General features: G+C 32.3%; 1 protein-coding gene across 3 annotated transcripts in view; it reads right to left on the reverse strand.

Annotated features, from left to right (window-relative positions):
• Positions 1 to 14,830, reverse strand: part of PTPN12 (protein tyrosine phosphatase non-receptor type 12) — a 79,087-nt gene that overhangs the window by 20,481 nt on the left and 43,776 nt on the right. For all 3 annotated transcript variants that reach the window (XR_004321606.1, XM_032484162.1, XM_032484163.1), the window contains 6 exons: positions 13,928 to 13,999; positions 10,663 to 10,722; positions 8,859 to 9,001; positions 5,925 to 5,991; positions 3,738 to 3,815; positions 3,542 to 3,640 (listed from right to left, as the gene is read on the reverse strand). Coding sequence is in view for 2 of the 3 variants with exons in the window: in XM_032484162.1 (XP_032340053.1) it covers positions 3,542 to 3,640; positions 3,738 to 3,815; positions 5,925 to 5,991; positions 8,859 to 9,001; positions 10,663 to 10,722; positions 13,928 to 13,999 (519 nt within the window). In the remaining variant the exon portion in view is untranslated. The remainder of the gene's footprint in view (positions 1 to 3,541; positions 3,641 to 3,737; positions 3,816 to 5,924; positions 5,992 to 8,858; positions 9,002 to 10,662; positions 10,723 to 13,927; positions 14,000 to 14,830) is intronic.

A 14,830-nucleotide genomic window follows, 5' to 3' on the forward strand; every position in this document is an offset into this window, starting at 1 on the left:
CGATAAAGAACATACTTAAAATCATTTTATACTCAATCACACAGCTCTAAGGTGATTTTCTCCAGTTTTTTAGATTCCACATTTTCTTTAACTGGGATTTATGGTTTTCAACCATATATTATTAACCTGTTATAAAAACAGTCACTTATAATTAAAAATACCTAGAAAACAAGATTTTTTAAGAAGAAAATATTAAAAATTGTCTAGAATGATAAGCTATATTTTCTTCTGTCCATTTGTCCTTCCTTCCACTTTTTTTTTTCAGTCATCCATTGAGATATTTAGTACCAGACACAATGGTACCTGACTTTTGGCAAAATATTTATCCCCATCAAATATAGCTTTCTCAGAATAGATACTATAGAAAATTGTTTTTCCCACTTGCAAAAGAAGAAAACCCATCTTACTCAAATGGTAAATTCAGCAGTCACCATGTCAGCTTTAACAAAATGCAAGGACATAATCTAACATTTTATGTTCAGTTAGCAAACATTTAGTGTGTGTCTCCTATGCAGCCAGGCAATGAGATAAGACAGTAGGATTGAAGTAACCACTATTTCCTATTGGGTATTATTTCATCACATACAATGTATGATTTTTCTTGCATTCCTTGGGGATTTGTAAACCTTTGACCTATTAGACAGAAACAATCTATAAAAGAAAATTATAATTGTAATATGGAGGTCAGGCTAGTAAAAAGGAATAAAACCTAATCAAAAAATCAGGTAATAAGAACAAATATGAGGGAATAATCCAACATTTATCATATACCACTTTTGACAGACAACTAAAATACAGTTAATATTTCAAAAATTACAACACTGAAAATTGGATTAAAAATTTTTTTTCCAGCAAACGCAACAAAAGCAAATTTAAGCAAGCAGGAATGTATGAAACTAAAAAGCTCTGCACAGCAAAGGAAACCATCAAGAAAATGAAAAGGCAATCTACCAAATGGGAGAAAATATTTGCAAATCATGTATCTGATAAGGGGTTAATATAAAAAAATATATATATAAAGAACTCATACAACTTGGTAGCAAAAAACACACACAAGCCGATTAAGAAATGGGCAGAATACTGGAATAGACAATTTTCCAAGGACAGACAGGTACCCAACAGGTACATGAAAAGGTGCTCAACATCACTAATCTTCAGGGAAATGCAAATCAAAACCACAGTGAGACCCTAGACCTGTCAAAATGACCATTATCAAAAAGACAAGAAATAACAAGTGTTAGAGAGGATGTGGAGAAAAGGGAACCTTTGTGCACTGTTCATGGGAATGCAAATTGGTGCAGCCATTACGCAAAACACTACAGAGGTTGCTCAAAAAAGTAAAAATAGAACTACCATATGACCCAGCAACTTCACTTTTATATATTTATCTGAAGAAAACAAAAAATCTAACTCAAAAAGATACATGAACCTTCATGTTCATTGCAGCATCATTTACTATAGCCAATACATGGAAGCAACCTAAGTGTGCACTGATGAAAAATGGATAAAGAAAATGTGGTATATATATATATAATAGAATATTGTTTGGCCATAAAACAGAATGAAATCTTGCCATTTGCAACAACATGAATGGAACTTGAGGGCATTATATCACGTGAACTAAGTCAGAGAAAAGACAAATACCGTATAATCTCACTTTGTATGTAGAATCTAAAAACAAAAAACCAAACTCATAGATAGAACAGACTGGTGCTTGCCAGAGGAGGTGGTGGAGGTGGTGGTGGTAGTGGTGGCGGTGCCCAAATTGGGTGAGGGGGTGTGGGTCAAAAGGTACAAACTTCCAGTTATAAAATAAGTAAGTCATGGGGTAGAATGTACAGTATGTTGGTTATAGTTAATAATACTGTATTTTATATTTGAAAGTTCCTAAGAGTAAACCTTAGAAGTTCTCACTACAAGAAAAAAAATTTCTGTAACTATGTATGATGATGAATGTTAACTAAACTTACTGTGGTGATCATTTCACAATATATGCAAATATTGAATCACTATGTTGTATACCTGAAAATAACACAATGTTAGATGTCAATTATGTCTCAATTTAAAAATTAATCAATTAAAAAATAATTTTCTATACATTAAAAATTTTTCACCACTATTAAGGAAATGATGTATTTCTGAAGTATAAAAACCTTAACTTTGAAATTAATATTGCATTTATGAAAAAAACCAGAACTATTTTTCAATTAAAGTTTAAAGAAAAATGTATAGCCTACTGAACTTTATGAAATAATAAAGGTGCCTCAATTTGGATAAAATTATAGACAGTAATAATAAGCATTCTATTCTATATTATAAAATACAAGGCTACATTGAGCACAGGTCATAACAGGCTTTAATTATACTAAGGGAAAACAGAGATGGCAATTTATGAGGTGTAGTTGCACAACGATCCCTGTGTTAATGAAGGAAATAAGAATGGGGTCATGTATATGAATCTTAAAAATCTGAAACTATTATTTGCCTAATAAAGGAAATACACTGTGTCGAAAATTCATGGATAAATATTAGAATATTTTAACACATTGAGACCAGCATTTGGGTGACAAATCTCTCATTTGTGACACCAAGAAATTTCAACAAGAGGGGAGGGTATAGTTAAGGGGCAGAGTACATGCTTGGTATGCACGAGGTCCTGGGTTCGATCCCCAGTAACTCCATTAAAATAAATAAATAAACTTAATTACCCCAAAAAAATTTTAAAAAAAGAAAAGAAATTTCAAACAAATAGTCTCAGAAACTTCCAAACCCATGTAAAAGGGAAAAGAAGGTTATAAATTTTGCAACTAATTTCCTCATTTTACTTCAGTTATTGAGGCTAAGTTGGTTTATCATGCAATAGTTATCTTAGGTTCAGTGATAAAGATGTAAAGACATTTTACTAAAAAATAGTCTAATACCTTCAAGAATAACATGATTATATGGAGTAAATAAGAGAACTACTTAATAGAGAGCAGAAATGAGAACACTAGGAATACAGTATTTTTGTCAGATCAAAAGTCTGAAAAAGATCTTTCAGGGCAAAAATGACATTGAACTAAAAGAAGCACCAACAGGACTTAACTCTGGTCCCCTAATTCTACTTATTTAAAAAACATGTACAAAATAACGACAAAGTTTTATATCATCATGGCTAAGAATAGAATTAAATTCATGTAGAATCAACTTAGAATTACTTTGGCTGGGGTGGAAGAGAAGAAGAGACAGAAAAATGCAGTTAATTTTTTAAAAAGTAATTAATACTTGAAATAATATTGAATTATATAACTTTCGGTGTAAGATCTACCTTCATAACTATATTTTATTTGGAATATTATTCAATCTGCATTGGAATCATTAAATATCATTAAATAGATTCAAACAGGAAGAAGAAAAGGAGTTAAAAGATCAAGGTTAAATAAAAATAATAACTGTAATGAATATTCTCATAGAATATGTTAGATAAAGATGACAAAAAGCTAAATATTACATCTTGGTAGAAGTAAAAGTTTTCTAAAATTAATAGGCAAACAACACCTACCACTCCATCAGCAATTTTCTGGGCCCCATGAATTTCATATTGTTGTAGCTGTTTTTCAAACAGTTGGGCGATCGCTCTATGAACAAGCTCATATTGCTCCTATTAGGGAGATGAAATGATAAAGAAGGGAAAGGTATTAAAAACTAGGAAAGCATTTATAAAAATATAGTTTATAAAGTAAAACAAAAAATTATACCTTAGTTTGTACTGCAGAATGCCTTTGTGTTCTCATTTCTTGTATTAAATTAAAAACATTAAATTCCTCTGGTATTTTCTAAAATAAAGAATTTAATATATGAACTCTGGACAACTGTTCAGAGAAACAGTAAAACAGTCTTCAACTTTTATACAGACCTTACATACACGATGGATAACTAAAAACATTTACTGAGCACTACCTACCATGTATCAGACACTGTTTGGCAGCATGGGTACAGAGCTAATCTTGACTCTAGAAGTCAGGCTAGCAAGCCAGATATATGAACAAAATAAATGTCCAGCCAAGGTATGATTGCAGTACAGTGGGAATAAAATGAAAATAAGTAACTCTGATTGGTGTATGAGTGAAAAGTGAAGAAAACACACATACGCATGGCAGGTTAAATGTATAATCTATGTGGGGAATTGAGAAGCTTGATATAGATAAAGGAGAGTTATTCAAAGGGAGAGAAAAGATAAGGCTACTTGGGATCAGGCTGTAAACACAACAGAGTTTGAATTCATTCTATAGGCTAGTGTTTCCTAGGTTGGGTACATAAGGACCAGTTACATAAAAATACAGATCCTTCAGCTACATCTCTGGAGATTGACTGTGAAACATCCTAGGCAATTTGTTTGTACACCTGGAATCAGAATGACTGCAACAGGCAACCCTGACATGAACAATCTGCTATTCAGGTAACTTTTGCAGCAGGAAAGATGACAGAGTGAAAAGTGGAGAAACTGGTAACAGTAGTCTTAAAAAAAGAAGGGTAGAAACAGATTGGAGGCAGATTTCTGAGGCAGAACTATTAGAACCTGGTGATCCACAAGAATATTTTGGAGTGATAAAGAAGATAGAAGAATTAAGCATGATTTCCAGGTTCACTGCTTGGGAGTCTTTATATGTATCCGAAGATTTTTTACATCAGGTCCTAACCTAAGGCTTAAGATTATATTTATGTTAAGTCAAACTCAATTAAATGGGGACTATGTACAAAATACACAATTTTTGAAATGACCAGATGTTTGCTGGCATTCATTCGTCTAAATGCCTCTTCCTACCTCAATTTTAATCTTTGATTTTTACTTTAAAATGTGTTAGAATCCTAGTGAAATTTTTTTCACTTAAAAATGAAAGTATTTGAGTATTAGGAGATGATCAGTTTTGTGGGTATAAGAAAATTTAACAACAGAGGGCTTTTTGAAAGACTGTTTAAAATGTAAATATTCCCTAAGCAAAAGTGAAAAATAGAAAGAAGGCAAGGGGAAAAAGAAAACAGAATAGAAAGAAGCAAAAAAGATATTAGTATTTTATTAATCCTATTTTATATAAGATATAGATTGACATATTCATAGTAACTATAAAGCCATGAAGAGTAACAGCTTCTCCATAATGCATAGAAAATAACATACTATAGATGAAGCTAATGAAACAAATCTGCAATCAACGAGGAGACTTGTGTTTTTCAAATTTGTAATGAGGGCTGTATCTTTATATCCTCCATAGTGTCAAACTCATTTTCTTGGGAATAGTAATGGTAGCAACAATAATATCAGCAATAGTAATAAGAAATAACACTAAACTGAGCACCTGTTACATGCCACACATAGTTGTAAAGAACTTCTATAAAAGTTTCTTAAGAACTTATTTAATTTTTGTGAGTTATTAACATTATGATCCCCATTTTCAGATGAAGAAATTGAGGCACAATGAAATTAAGTAATTCTACCAATATCCCACAGCTAGTAAATGACAGAGCCAGAATTTTAATCTGGAAAGTTTCGCCCCCGTCATCATTCTTAACTACTGTACTATATATAATATTTCCAGTTAGGCATAAATACTTACTGAATCGATTATTCTTATACCTAGAATAAATATAAAAGGCAACAAGGGTGCTAAATTTGGAAAAGTCAATGCAGAGCTTACATCTTGAATATAGGTATTAATTCACATAGGACACTTGGATGACAACATGTTTACCCTGCTGCCCCATGTATTACCTGTAGGTAATATGCATCATTTACACCTTTCATTACCTTTATCTCTTACACAGCAAAGCTACTTCTAAAAAAGCAACATGAAAACAAAGCATATGCTATAATTTACTACAATTAATCATTAAGTTTGAAAACCATAATAGATCAACAGGATATAATGCTCCATGAAAATTATTCTTACCCCAGCTTTTAGTAAATTCCACGTATAATCTATGGCACAAATGGCACCTGTTCTTCCACAGCCTGCACTGTGGATATAAAATTTGAAAAAACAATTTGATTTGATTTTGACATGTTGATATTCAGAAGCAAAAAATCATTTAATAAACTTGACAGAATTCTACTTATTTAGTAAACAAAGTACAACTCAAAGTGTATGCACAGCAAACATCCTTAACATTAGGATTTATATCTTTTTAAAATTTAATTTAAAGAACTTCCAAGAGTAAGTTACTCACAGAATACCTAGAAGCTTTCACTTTGGAGGTCTAATTCTACCTCAGAAAACCTTGTCTAGCTAACAAAGAATCTTGCAGAGAATAAATTTATTCTATTCTGTGGTGCTTTAGAGTAGAGGAGGAAAGTACCATCATTTCCATCTGGAAAAGGTACAGAAAAGACAGTGAATGCTACAAGCCCTAGAAACTGGTTGAATACCAGCAGTGATTTCACTAAAGAAACAATGGCCACTAATGCTCTCTAATCTCTGAAGAACTAACAGAACCTGGAAAATGTAAAGCAAATACCATAGGTTTATTATTTAAAGACAATACACAAACTTGAAAGCAACTGATTCTCAACTAGAGGGAGACATGCGCACCTCAGCATTGAGAACTACTGTGTAAGTAAAGATGTTACTGACATTACCGTAATGATTTAGGCAGAAAAAAAGTTGGGCAGCACTGTAAGATGCATATTTTGAAACTTTCAAAAGTATCAGTAGTTAGTTAAACATGTAAGAATTCCAGATAAAGGACAACTTAGTATAGATTTGAAAGAGCTCTTAACAATAAACATCAATAATATTTTTAACCATTGATATATTTGTCAATTCCAGACATCAAAACATTTCCAGACTTTTTGGGTTCAGAGTTAACTAGGGCTAAATGATATACTTAAAACTTGATGTTTAAAACTGTGATATTACAAAGACAACCAGATCAATGAAACACAATTGAAAATTCAGAAACAGATCTGAGTATATGTATTTATTACTTCACAGTGGAATCTCTAATCAAAGGGGAAGGACTAGACTATTCCATAAATGGTACAGGGAAAGTTAGAACAAAAATTAGTCTTACCTTTTATCTCAATCATAAAGAAATTGTGGGGGGGTGGGTATAGCTCAATGGTAGAATGCATGCTAAGCATGCATAAGGTCCTGGGTTCAATCCCCAGAAACTCCATTAAAAATAAAAAATAAAATAAAAAGTTAAAAAACTTTTTAAAAATTTAAAAACTGCAGGTGGATGAAAAATACAATGTTAAAAAATCGTATAAAAGTGTACTTTTAAGTATTACTGTGTTAGGGAAGAACTTTCTAAGCATATCTCAATGCAAAGAAATCATAAATTAAGATATTCACAACTTTGACTACACAACAATTTAAAACCATTTATGTATGGCAAAAAACAGACAGAATAAAAACCATGAAAAACCATGGTACTTACAACATGACTACAAGTTAACATCCTCAATATGTAAAGATGCATAGGAACTCATAGCATATAATTATTAAGAGATGAATGCCTGCTATAAAATAATTGGCAAAGTATTCAAACAAGCAACTCACAAAAGGATATAAACTACGAAGAAAAAAAGAGCTTGCCTGTCTCAACAACACTGAAATAAAATATAACAGTACTGGGACAAGTATGGGGAATGGGCACTTGCACAAACAAACCGGCAGGGGTAGGTAGGCTTATAATAGCATCAACTTTATGGATAACAAATTTATAAATACATATTAGAAACATGGAAAAGTTCATGTCCTTTGACTTAGAAATCCCACTTTCAGACATCTATTCTAATGAATTACAGATGTGCTCAAAGATTTCACCATAAAACCAGCCCATTAAATTATAAAATAACTGAAAACAAATGGGGTAATAAATGAAATGCCAAGGAATAGAGGTTAAATATAAAATACAGTGCAGCCATAATGTATTGCAGAAGAACATTTATATGATGTAGAAAGATGTACATAATATATCAAATGGGGAAATATTCTTTAAAAAATACTATACACATACTGAAAGGACATATACTAAAGTTTTAACAATGGTCATCTCTAGTGGGATTGTGAGTGACCCTTTCCTTTTATGTATGCGTTTTCTAGGTCACTACAGTTAACATACTATTTTGGTTGTTCAAAAATATTAAATGATCAATTTACTTTTTAAAGGAAAATCTTCCTATCATATTGGATTTATAAACTATATACATTAACTGAACAATACTGATAGAACAGGAAATAATTTCAACTAACTTGTAATAAAGTCAAGTCAAAGCAAACTGTTTACCTTTTAACTCTACAATTAAATAATCTTACTCTTTTTAACCAGTTAACTACTTACTTAAAAAGTCAACTAACCACTGAATTAACTACAGAAAATTATTTTTTCATTAACCAGGTTGTTAATTGTTTCCTACATCTCCATCAGCAAGTCACTTTTCTGGCTCATAAATAAAAAGCAGTCCTTTCACTTCATTAATAGGCATCACAATCCGACCAACTGGCTAAGAAAACTATCTCTGGTGTTTTTTAACTACTTACATTTTTTAACTACTTAATTAACCAGTAAGTCTCTGAGTCTGAAAAATTTCATATATTTTTATAACAAATATGAATGCAGATAAGTCACTCAAAAAGATAAATTGACTGCAGTTTTATGAAAAAAGTACTATGATTTTAAGTCTTTTAGAAGAACCTAACATAAAATAAAATTCAGAGAAGAAAAACTGCCTCAAGATTCAAATAGCTTTTACTACTTGGAAACCCATATAATGACCTAATGAAATTCCAAAACTTAGTTTTCAAAATACCATACATTACCCATATTATAATGCTACCTATATTCCAAAGAATTTAAGTATTTAAGAGGTCATTTTGTACCTGCAATGAATACAAATAGGCACATCTTCATGTTCTTGGTATTTCCTCATTAAGCTTATCATATCCAGAATAGAATCAAATGATGAGGGAACATCATGGTCTGGCCAGTTCACGTAATGAAACTGATATAGCCTACGAGATTCCTTCAAGAATAACAGAAATTCAACCATTGTGAAAATACAGTTGCAAATTTTAAAGCATACAGAAAAGTTGCACATCTCACTTTACTGCCATTTCTATGATATGTATGTGGTGTTTAGCAGTGCCTTAAAAAAAAAATGATAGCCTACATTTACAGACTATCACATACCAAGTATTGATCTAAGCGGCTTCACCTGTAACAATTTATGTAATCCCATGTAACACCATGGGGAAGGCACTGTTAATACTATTCTCATTTTATGGGCAAGAAAATTGTGACAGAAAGAATAACTCGCATAATGTTTCACAACAAGTGACATGTGGGATCTGAACGTAAGCAGTCTTACCTCCAAAACCTGCACTTTAACCATTGCACTATATATACTATTTAATTGACCTACAGTATTAAACGAATGAGCAATATACCATAAGCACTGTGTTAGAATATACTGTAATTGGAAGACTAACAGAATGTTTAAACTGATAAAGAAAATTAGAAATGAACTTGTCCAAACCCAAACCTACTTGTCTTTACTTTAGATCAGTGGTTCAGTTATTAAATTATGGTATGGGTTGCCACCCAACCCCCTACCCTTTCAAGGCGTCTATGAGTTTTACACTATTTTTATAACAATACTAAAGTGTTATTTGCCTTTTTCACTCTCATTCTCTCATGAGGGTACAGCAGAATCTTCTCAAGGCTGCATGACTTAGGATGATGTCATCACTCTGACAGCTAATGGAATGTATGATTGTGTATTCATGTTTTTAAAAAATGTCTCAGTTTTAATTTCAAATATAGTAAATATTGAAAGATAGAACCCATATAAACAAGAGCTCTTTGGAACCTTTAGTAGTTTTTAAGAATGTAAAAAAGTCCTGATATCAAAATGTTTTGAGAATGGCTATTCTGAGGTGTTTAACAGAAAGAGCACTGCTTGCAATTCTGGCAAAACTGTATTCAAATTCTACTTCTGCCATTTACTGAGTAACTTCAGGTAGACCATCTAACTTCTCAAAGACTCTTTATCTTCATCTATGGGCAGTGGAGATAACAGTTATCTACCACTATGAAGTTATTAGAACGACTGAAATACCTGATACACTACTCAAATTCAGTGAGGTGCCTATCATTACTACTGTCCATTAAAAAATAGCAACCCAAGTATAATAACTGACTCAACTAAAGGGAAACAATTAGTAACGTCAGGGTTGCTACGAGTACTGGAACCATGTCTACTTGTAAACAGCAAAGCCTTAAGTATGTTTACAAATGCACTAGCTGGGGAAGAATATGCACATCATGGCCAAGTTGAATTACTTACAGTGGTTTAAAAATTAAGATAATGAAAATAAAGGAATTGAGGAAGAAGTTGACAGACACTCTTCAATGTCCATCAGATTTTTCTTTGATTCCTTCCTAGAGAAATTATTTTATATAGCTCTGAAACAAGGGCCTCAAGTGAAAACAGTTCATATACTTTAATGGATAAGCAATAAGCTCAAGATACTAAATAAAACATGATTTTCTTCTTCATTATTTTACATAACTAAAAAAAATTAACAAATCTCCTTAACCATGTAGGATAAGACAGTATACTATTTATATATTTTCTCTTTAGAAGCTATCCTTAGAAATTATTTCTAAATGGAAAATACTTACATTTTGAAATTCAAGTAAGAGTGTCCTAATGAAGTAGTCTGTTCTTGCTTGTTCAGCTTCCTAAGTAAAGGGAAACACTTGTGAGTCAGTGAGAACATTTAAACAAAGACATATACACACCAAAATAAACAATAATTGCATTTTAAGGTCCACAATATAAAATTAACCTTTGAAATTCCAGGTGTGCCCGGTAATTATAACAATCATTCTAAAAGTCATTGATTTGTTTATCTAAGTTTTATTTAGAGGTTTTTTCTTCAAACACACACACACACACACAGAATTGTTTGTTAACTAATTACTTAAATTATCATCTGGATGACTCTATCATCCAATAAAATATTTGCAAAGTAACAACCATCCCCAGAATCATGTAACAGAAATAACACCTACAAACAAAATGTCACTCCTTAGTACTTTATAAACATCTTCAACCATCTTATCTTTCCATAAAGCTTGATTTTCCCTACCTAACACTCAACTCTGAATTAACTGGATGCCACCTGAGGAAGGAAAAGGATGCACTTAGTAAATCTCAAATTATTATTCTGGTTGATGACAACATAATCACTTTAAGTTTCTTACTGTCCTTTATCAGTGTATTAGAATGAAGCCATTACATAAGTTTGTCACTAAGCAAACTATTCTTTTTGACTTTTTATTTAAAACTACAGATAGTCTAGGACAGTGATTGTTAAGAGCAATAGGGTATGCTGCTTTAGTAATAAAAAAATTCAATATTATGTAAATCAATGGGTATGGCTGTACTCCAATAAAACTTTACTCAAAGGCAGTGGGCTAGACTGACTCATGGACAGGGTGTTTATATCCGGTCTAAGTGGTTACATGCAGCAGCAGTGCTACTAAGCTCCTGCTAGCTAGTCCCCCACGTTTCATCAACACCTTACCCTCCTCCTCATCCCCAAACCAAGAGAGCTCCTGATACTGTCCTGTCTCAGTCTCAAATTCTCTGGCTGCCAAGTCAAGTCACTTACTATGGTTATTTTCACTTTCTCCTATTTATAAATTTGATTTTTGTTTATATCTATGATAACAAATCCTGAGTCGTCGAAACAACCACAGGACGTACAAATTACTTTCCATTTAGAAATCCTGAAAGAAAAGTTTTGCTTCTTCAGTATAGATCTATCCCAACATTGACAAATCAAACCAGCTGTGACTAATCAAATCAAACCTCTTATCAAGAGGACTTTTATTAGCTTGTAATTCAATTGAAAAACCAACCCAAAAGAGTCAATTCATCTTTTTCCAAATTATAAACTATTTCTTACTTTCTCTATTCATTATAGTCAGTTGTTTATTATTCCTAATCCCCAACTGTTCAAAAATTTCAAGTTGTCTTGTTGACTATTAAGCACTGTATGTTGCTGCTTGAATTGTGACATTCAGTACTGTAATCTTATTACATTTAAATTTATAAATGTCTACACAACCACACTGCACAGAACTAGGTTTCCTGAACTGTCTAGGAACTTAATATTGTTGAATAGTTTCTGTATTGGTGAGGGGGAAGGTGTTCCCCTGGAAGTATAATACAGTATGTATTGGTTTTTATTCATTCCAAATAATATGAAATACATTAAGACTTAAAATTTTTTAAATATTTAACCCACGAACAGTTAATTCTAACCAGAACTTCAGAGCACTAACTGCATATTAAATCAGGCAGTTTAACTATGAGTTACAGTTAACATTACAAAAATCACATTGCATTTATAAAGACTATGTAACACAGTCTGAGTCCTTTTTACAACATAGAAAGCAGTAAATTTGGGGTATGCATCAGAGGACTTCAAAAGTCCTAAGTACAAATAAGTCATACAATTAGATTTCTTCAATTCACCAATGATGAGTAAAATCACAGAAACTGTATTTCATTTAACCATGGAAAACAACGGCAAAAACAAGCAATGCTGAGATGCGGAATGCAATGGTTAATTTTATATGTCAAGTTGGCTGGGCCACAGTATGATCAGATAATTGGTCATATATTATTCTTAGTTTCTTGTGAGGGAGTTTTTCGGTGAGATTAACATTTAAATCAGTAGACTTTGAGTACAGCAGACTGCTCTGTCTATAAGGTGACTGGCTCTCATTCAACCAGGCCCTGAATAGAACAAAACCACCAGCCTCCTCCAAGTAAAAGAGTTCTCCAGGAGACTGCTTTCATTTGTAACATTGGATCTTCTTGGTTCTACAGCAGCCTGTCTTTGGACTAGAGCTGAATATCAGTTTGCCTGGGTCTCCAGCCTGCCCACCTTCAGACCAGCACTGCTGTATCAGCTCTCTCGGTCTCTAGGCTGTTGGTCTTCAGCCTGAAACTGAAGCATCAGCTCCTCTTGGGTCTCCAGCTTGCCCACCCACCCCTGCAGATTTTGGACTTGCCAGCGTCCATAATCACGTGAGCCAATTCTTCATGGTAATTCTCTTTCTCTCTATATATACACATCCTATTGTTTCTGTTTCTCTGGAAAACCCTGACTCAGACTGGGAAGTTATTTAATTTTCACATACGCTTAATCATGGTCTTTTGAGCTCAGTAAAGACACCATTATGTATAGCCCAAAGCAAATTGCTGGTTCTATTCTAAAGTTCACTTACATTTTACTTCCTCTTGTTTTTCCTTCATTGTTTGTTTTTTTAAATTCATTTTCTCAGATTTGTGCTGCGTTAGTTTTAGAACTTGAATTTAATTCATTTCAATGGCTTATCAAATAGGTATATATTTTAAGTTTCGTATCAAATTTTTTGCCAAAAAGGATCAATCCCTACTTTTAGGATGGAAGTTCTCAAGCCCATCTTTGTATCTAATTATAACAATTCTGGAGAGAATAACATAGATTGAAAGATTAACATGATAAACTATACTTCAGTCATGGTCTTTCCCATTTATTGAATTTGAAGCTATTATTTCATATCACTTTTCAAATAGATCATTCAAAGCAGTTATTTGTTTATTCTTATATACGTAACACTTATGATCAACTTATACACAATGACTAACAGAATTAACATAAGGTACAAGGAAATTATATGTTTATGAAAAATCATTCTCAAAGCTTCTTAATTTAAAAGCAAACATTATTATTAATGCCTGTTTACTGTAATTAAGTGTAGATTTACATGAGACATTGAGTGCTTGGCTTATATGAAACCAGGTTCACACCATATTAAAATTTAATTATTCATCAGTCTAATATGCCCGTTTTCTGATTAAATAATGTATATCAAAATAGGTACTTACACAAGAAATTTTAAATGGTGCAAATGTTATAGGATCTTCTCCATACAAAGGCCAATAGCGCTCACATTTTTTCTGTTACCAAAAAAAAAATAAGATAGTGAATAATTTATAATTTGTTTTATTTGAACTTTTACAAATAGTTTGTATTCAGCTTGTTGTTCCTTCCCAGAAAACAGAAAAACTGTCAAGAGTAGGCAAGGAGCTAGGAGCACTCAGACTTATCCCAACTCTTTTTAATTTTAACTTTCATTTTTTTAATTGAGTTACAGTCAGTTTACAATGTTGTATCTATCCAACTCTTTTTAATGGTGAGCTACTGTGTCCTCTCCAAGATTAGTCAGAAGGACCTTATTAACATAAGCATATAAGCTCATTGCTAACCTGCTTGGTCTACACAATAGACTCCTAAGATCCTCCTCTAAAAAAGAAAAATTGCTTAAAAAAAAAGTGCCTCACACAACGAGGTCCATTTAGTTTTTATGGTTGCCAGGCAAGTTATAATGTTTGTAAAATGACAATCTCTGTAATATGTGGCTGAATTTTCATTAATTGTAAAATCTGTGCTATAATGGAATTATTACCTATAGGCTAGAATTAATTGACAATACTGCTCTCAGAGCAACAAAGTAGAACTGCTTTAGCTTAGAGTATGTGCTACCAATACTTTAGAAGGCTTAAAGCCACAAACCTCATTTCCCAGTAGAAGTTATAAAAAATGATAAAAATAATTTAATTCTTTTGAAGGGCTTTTTCCTTTGTCTTCTACCTAGTAAAGTTTTAACATCTTGAAACAGAAGACAAGTTTATAAGGAGATTAATTTAGTAAGAAGTAAAGCTTGTTGACTAACAAGCTCCTCAATCAGATAAGCAGTAACTGCATAAGGATTATATTAGTACTTAAAT

This window comes from Camelus ferus, chromosome 7, assembly GCF_009834535.1.
Source record: "Camelus ferus isolate YT-003-E chromosome 7, BCGSAC_Cfer_1.0, whole genome shotgun sequence".
In the NCBI taxonomy this organism is placed as follows: Eukaryota; Metazoa; Chordata; class Mammalia; order Artiodactyla; family Camelidae; genus Camelus; species Camelus ferus.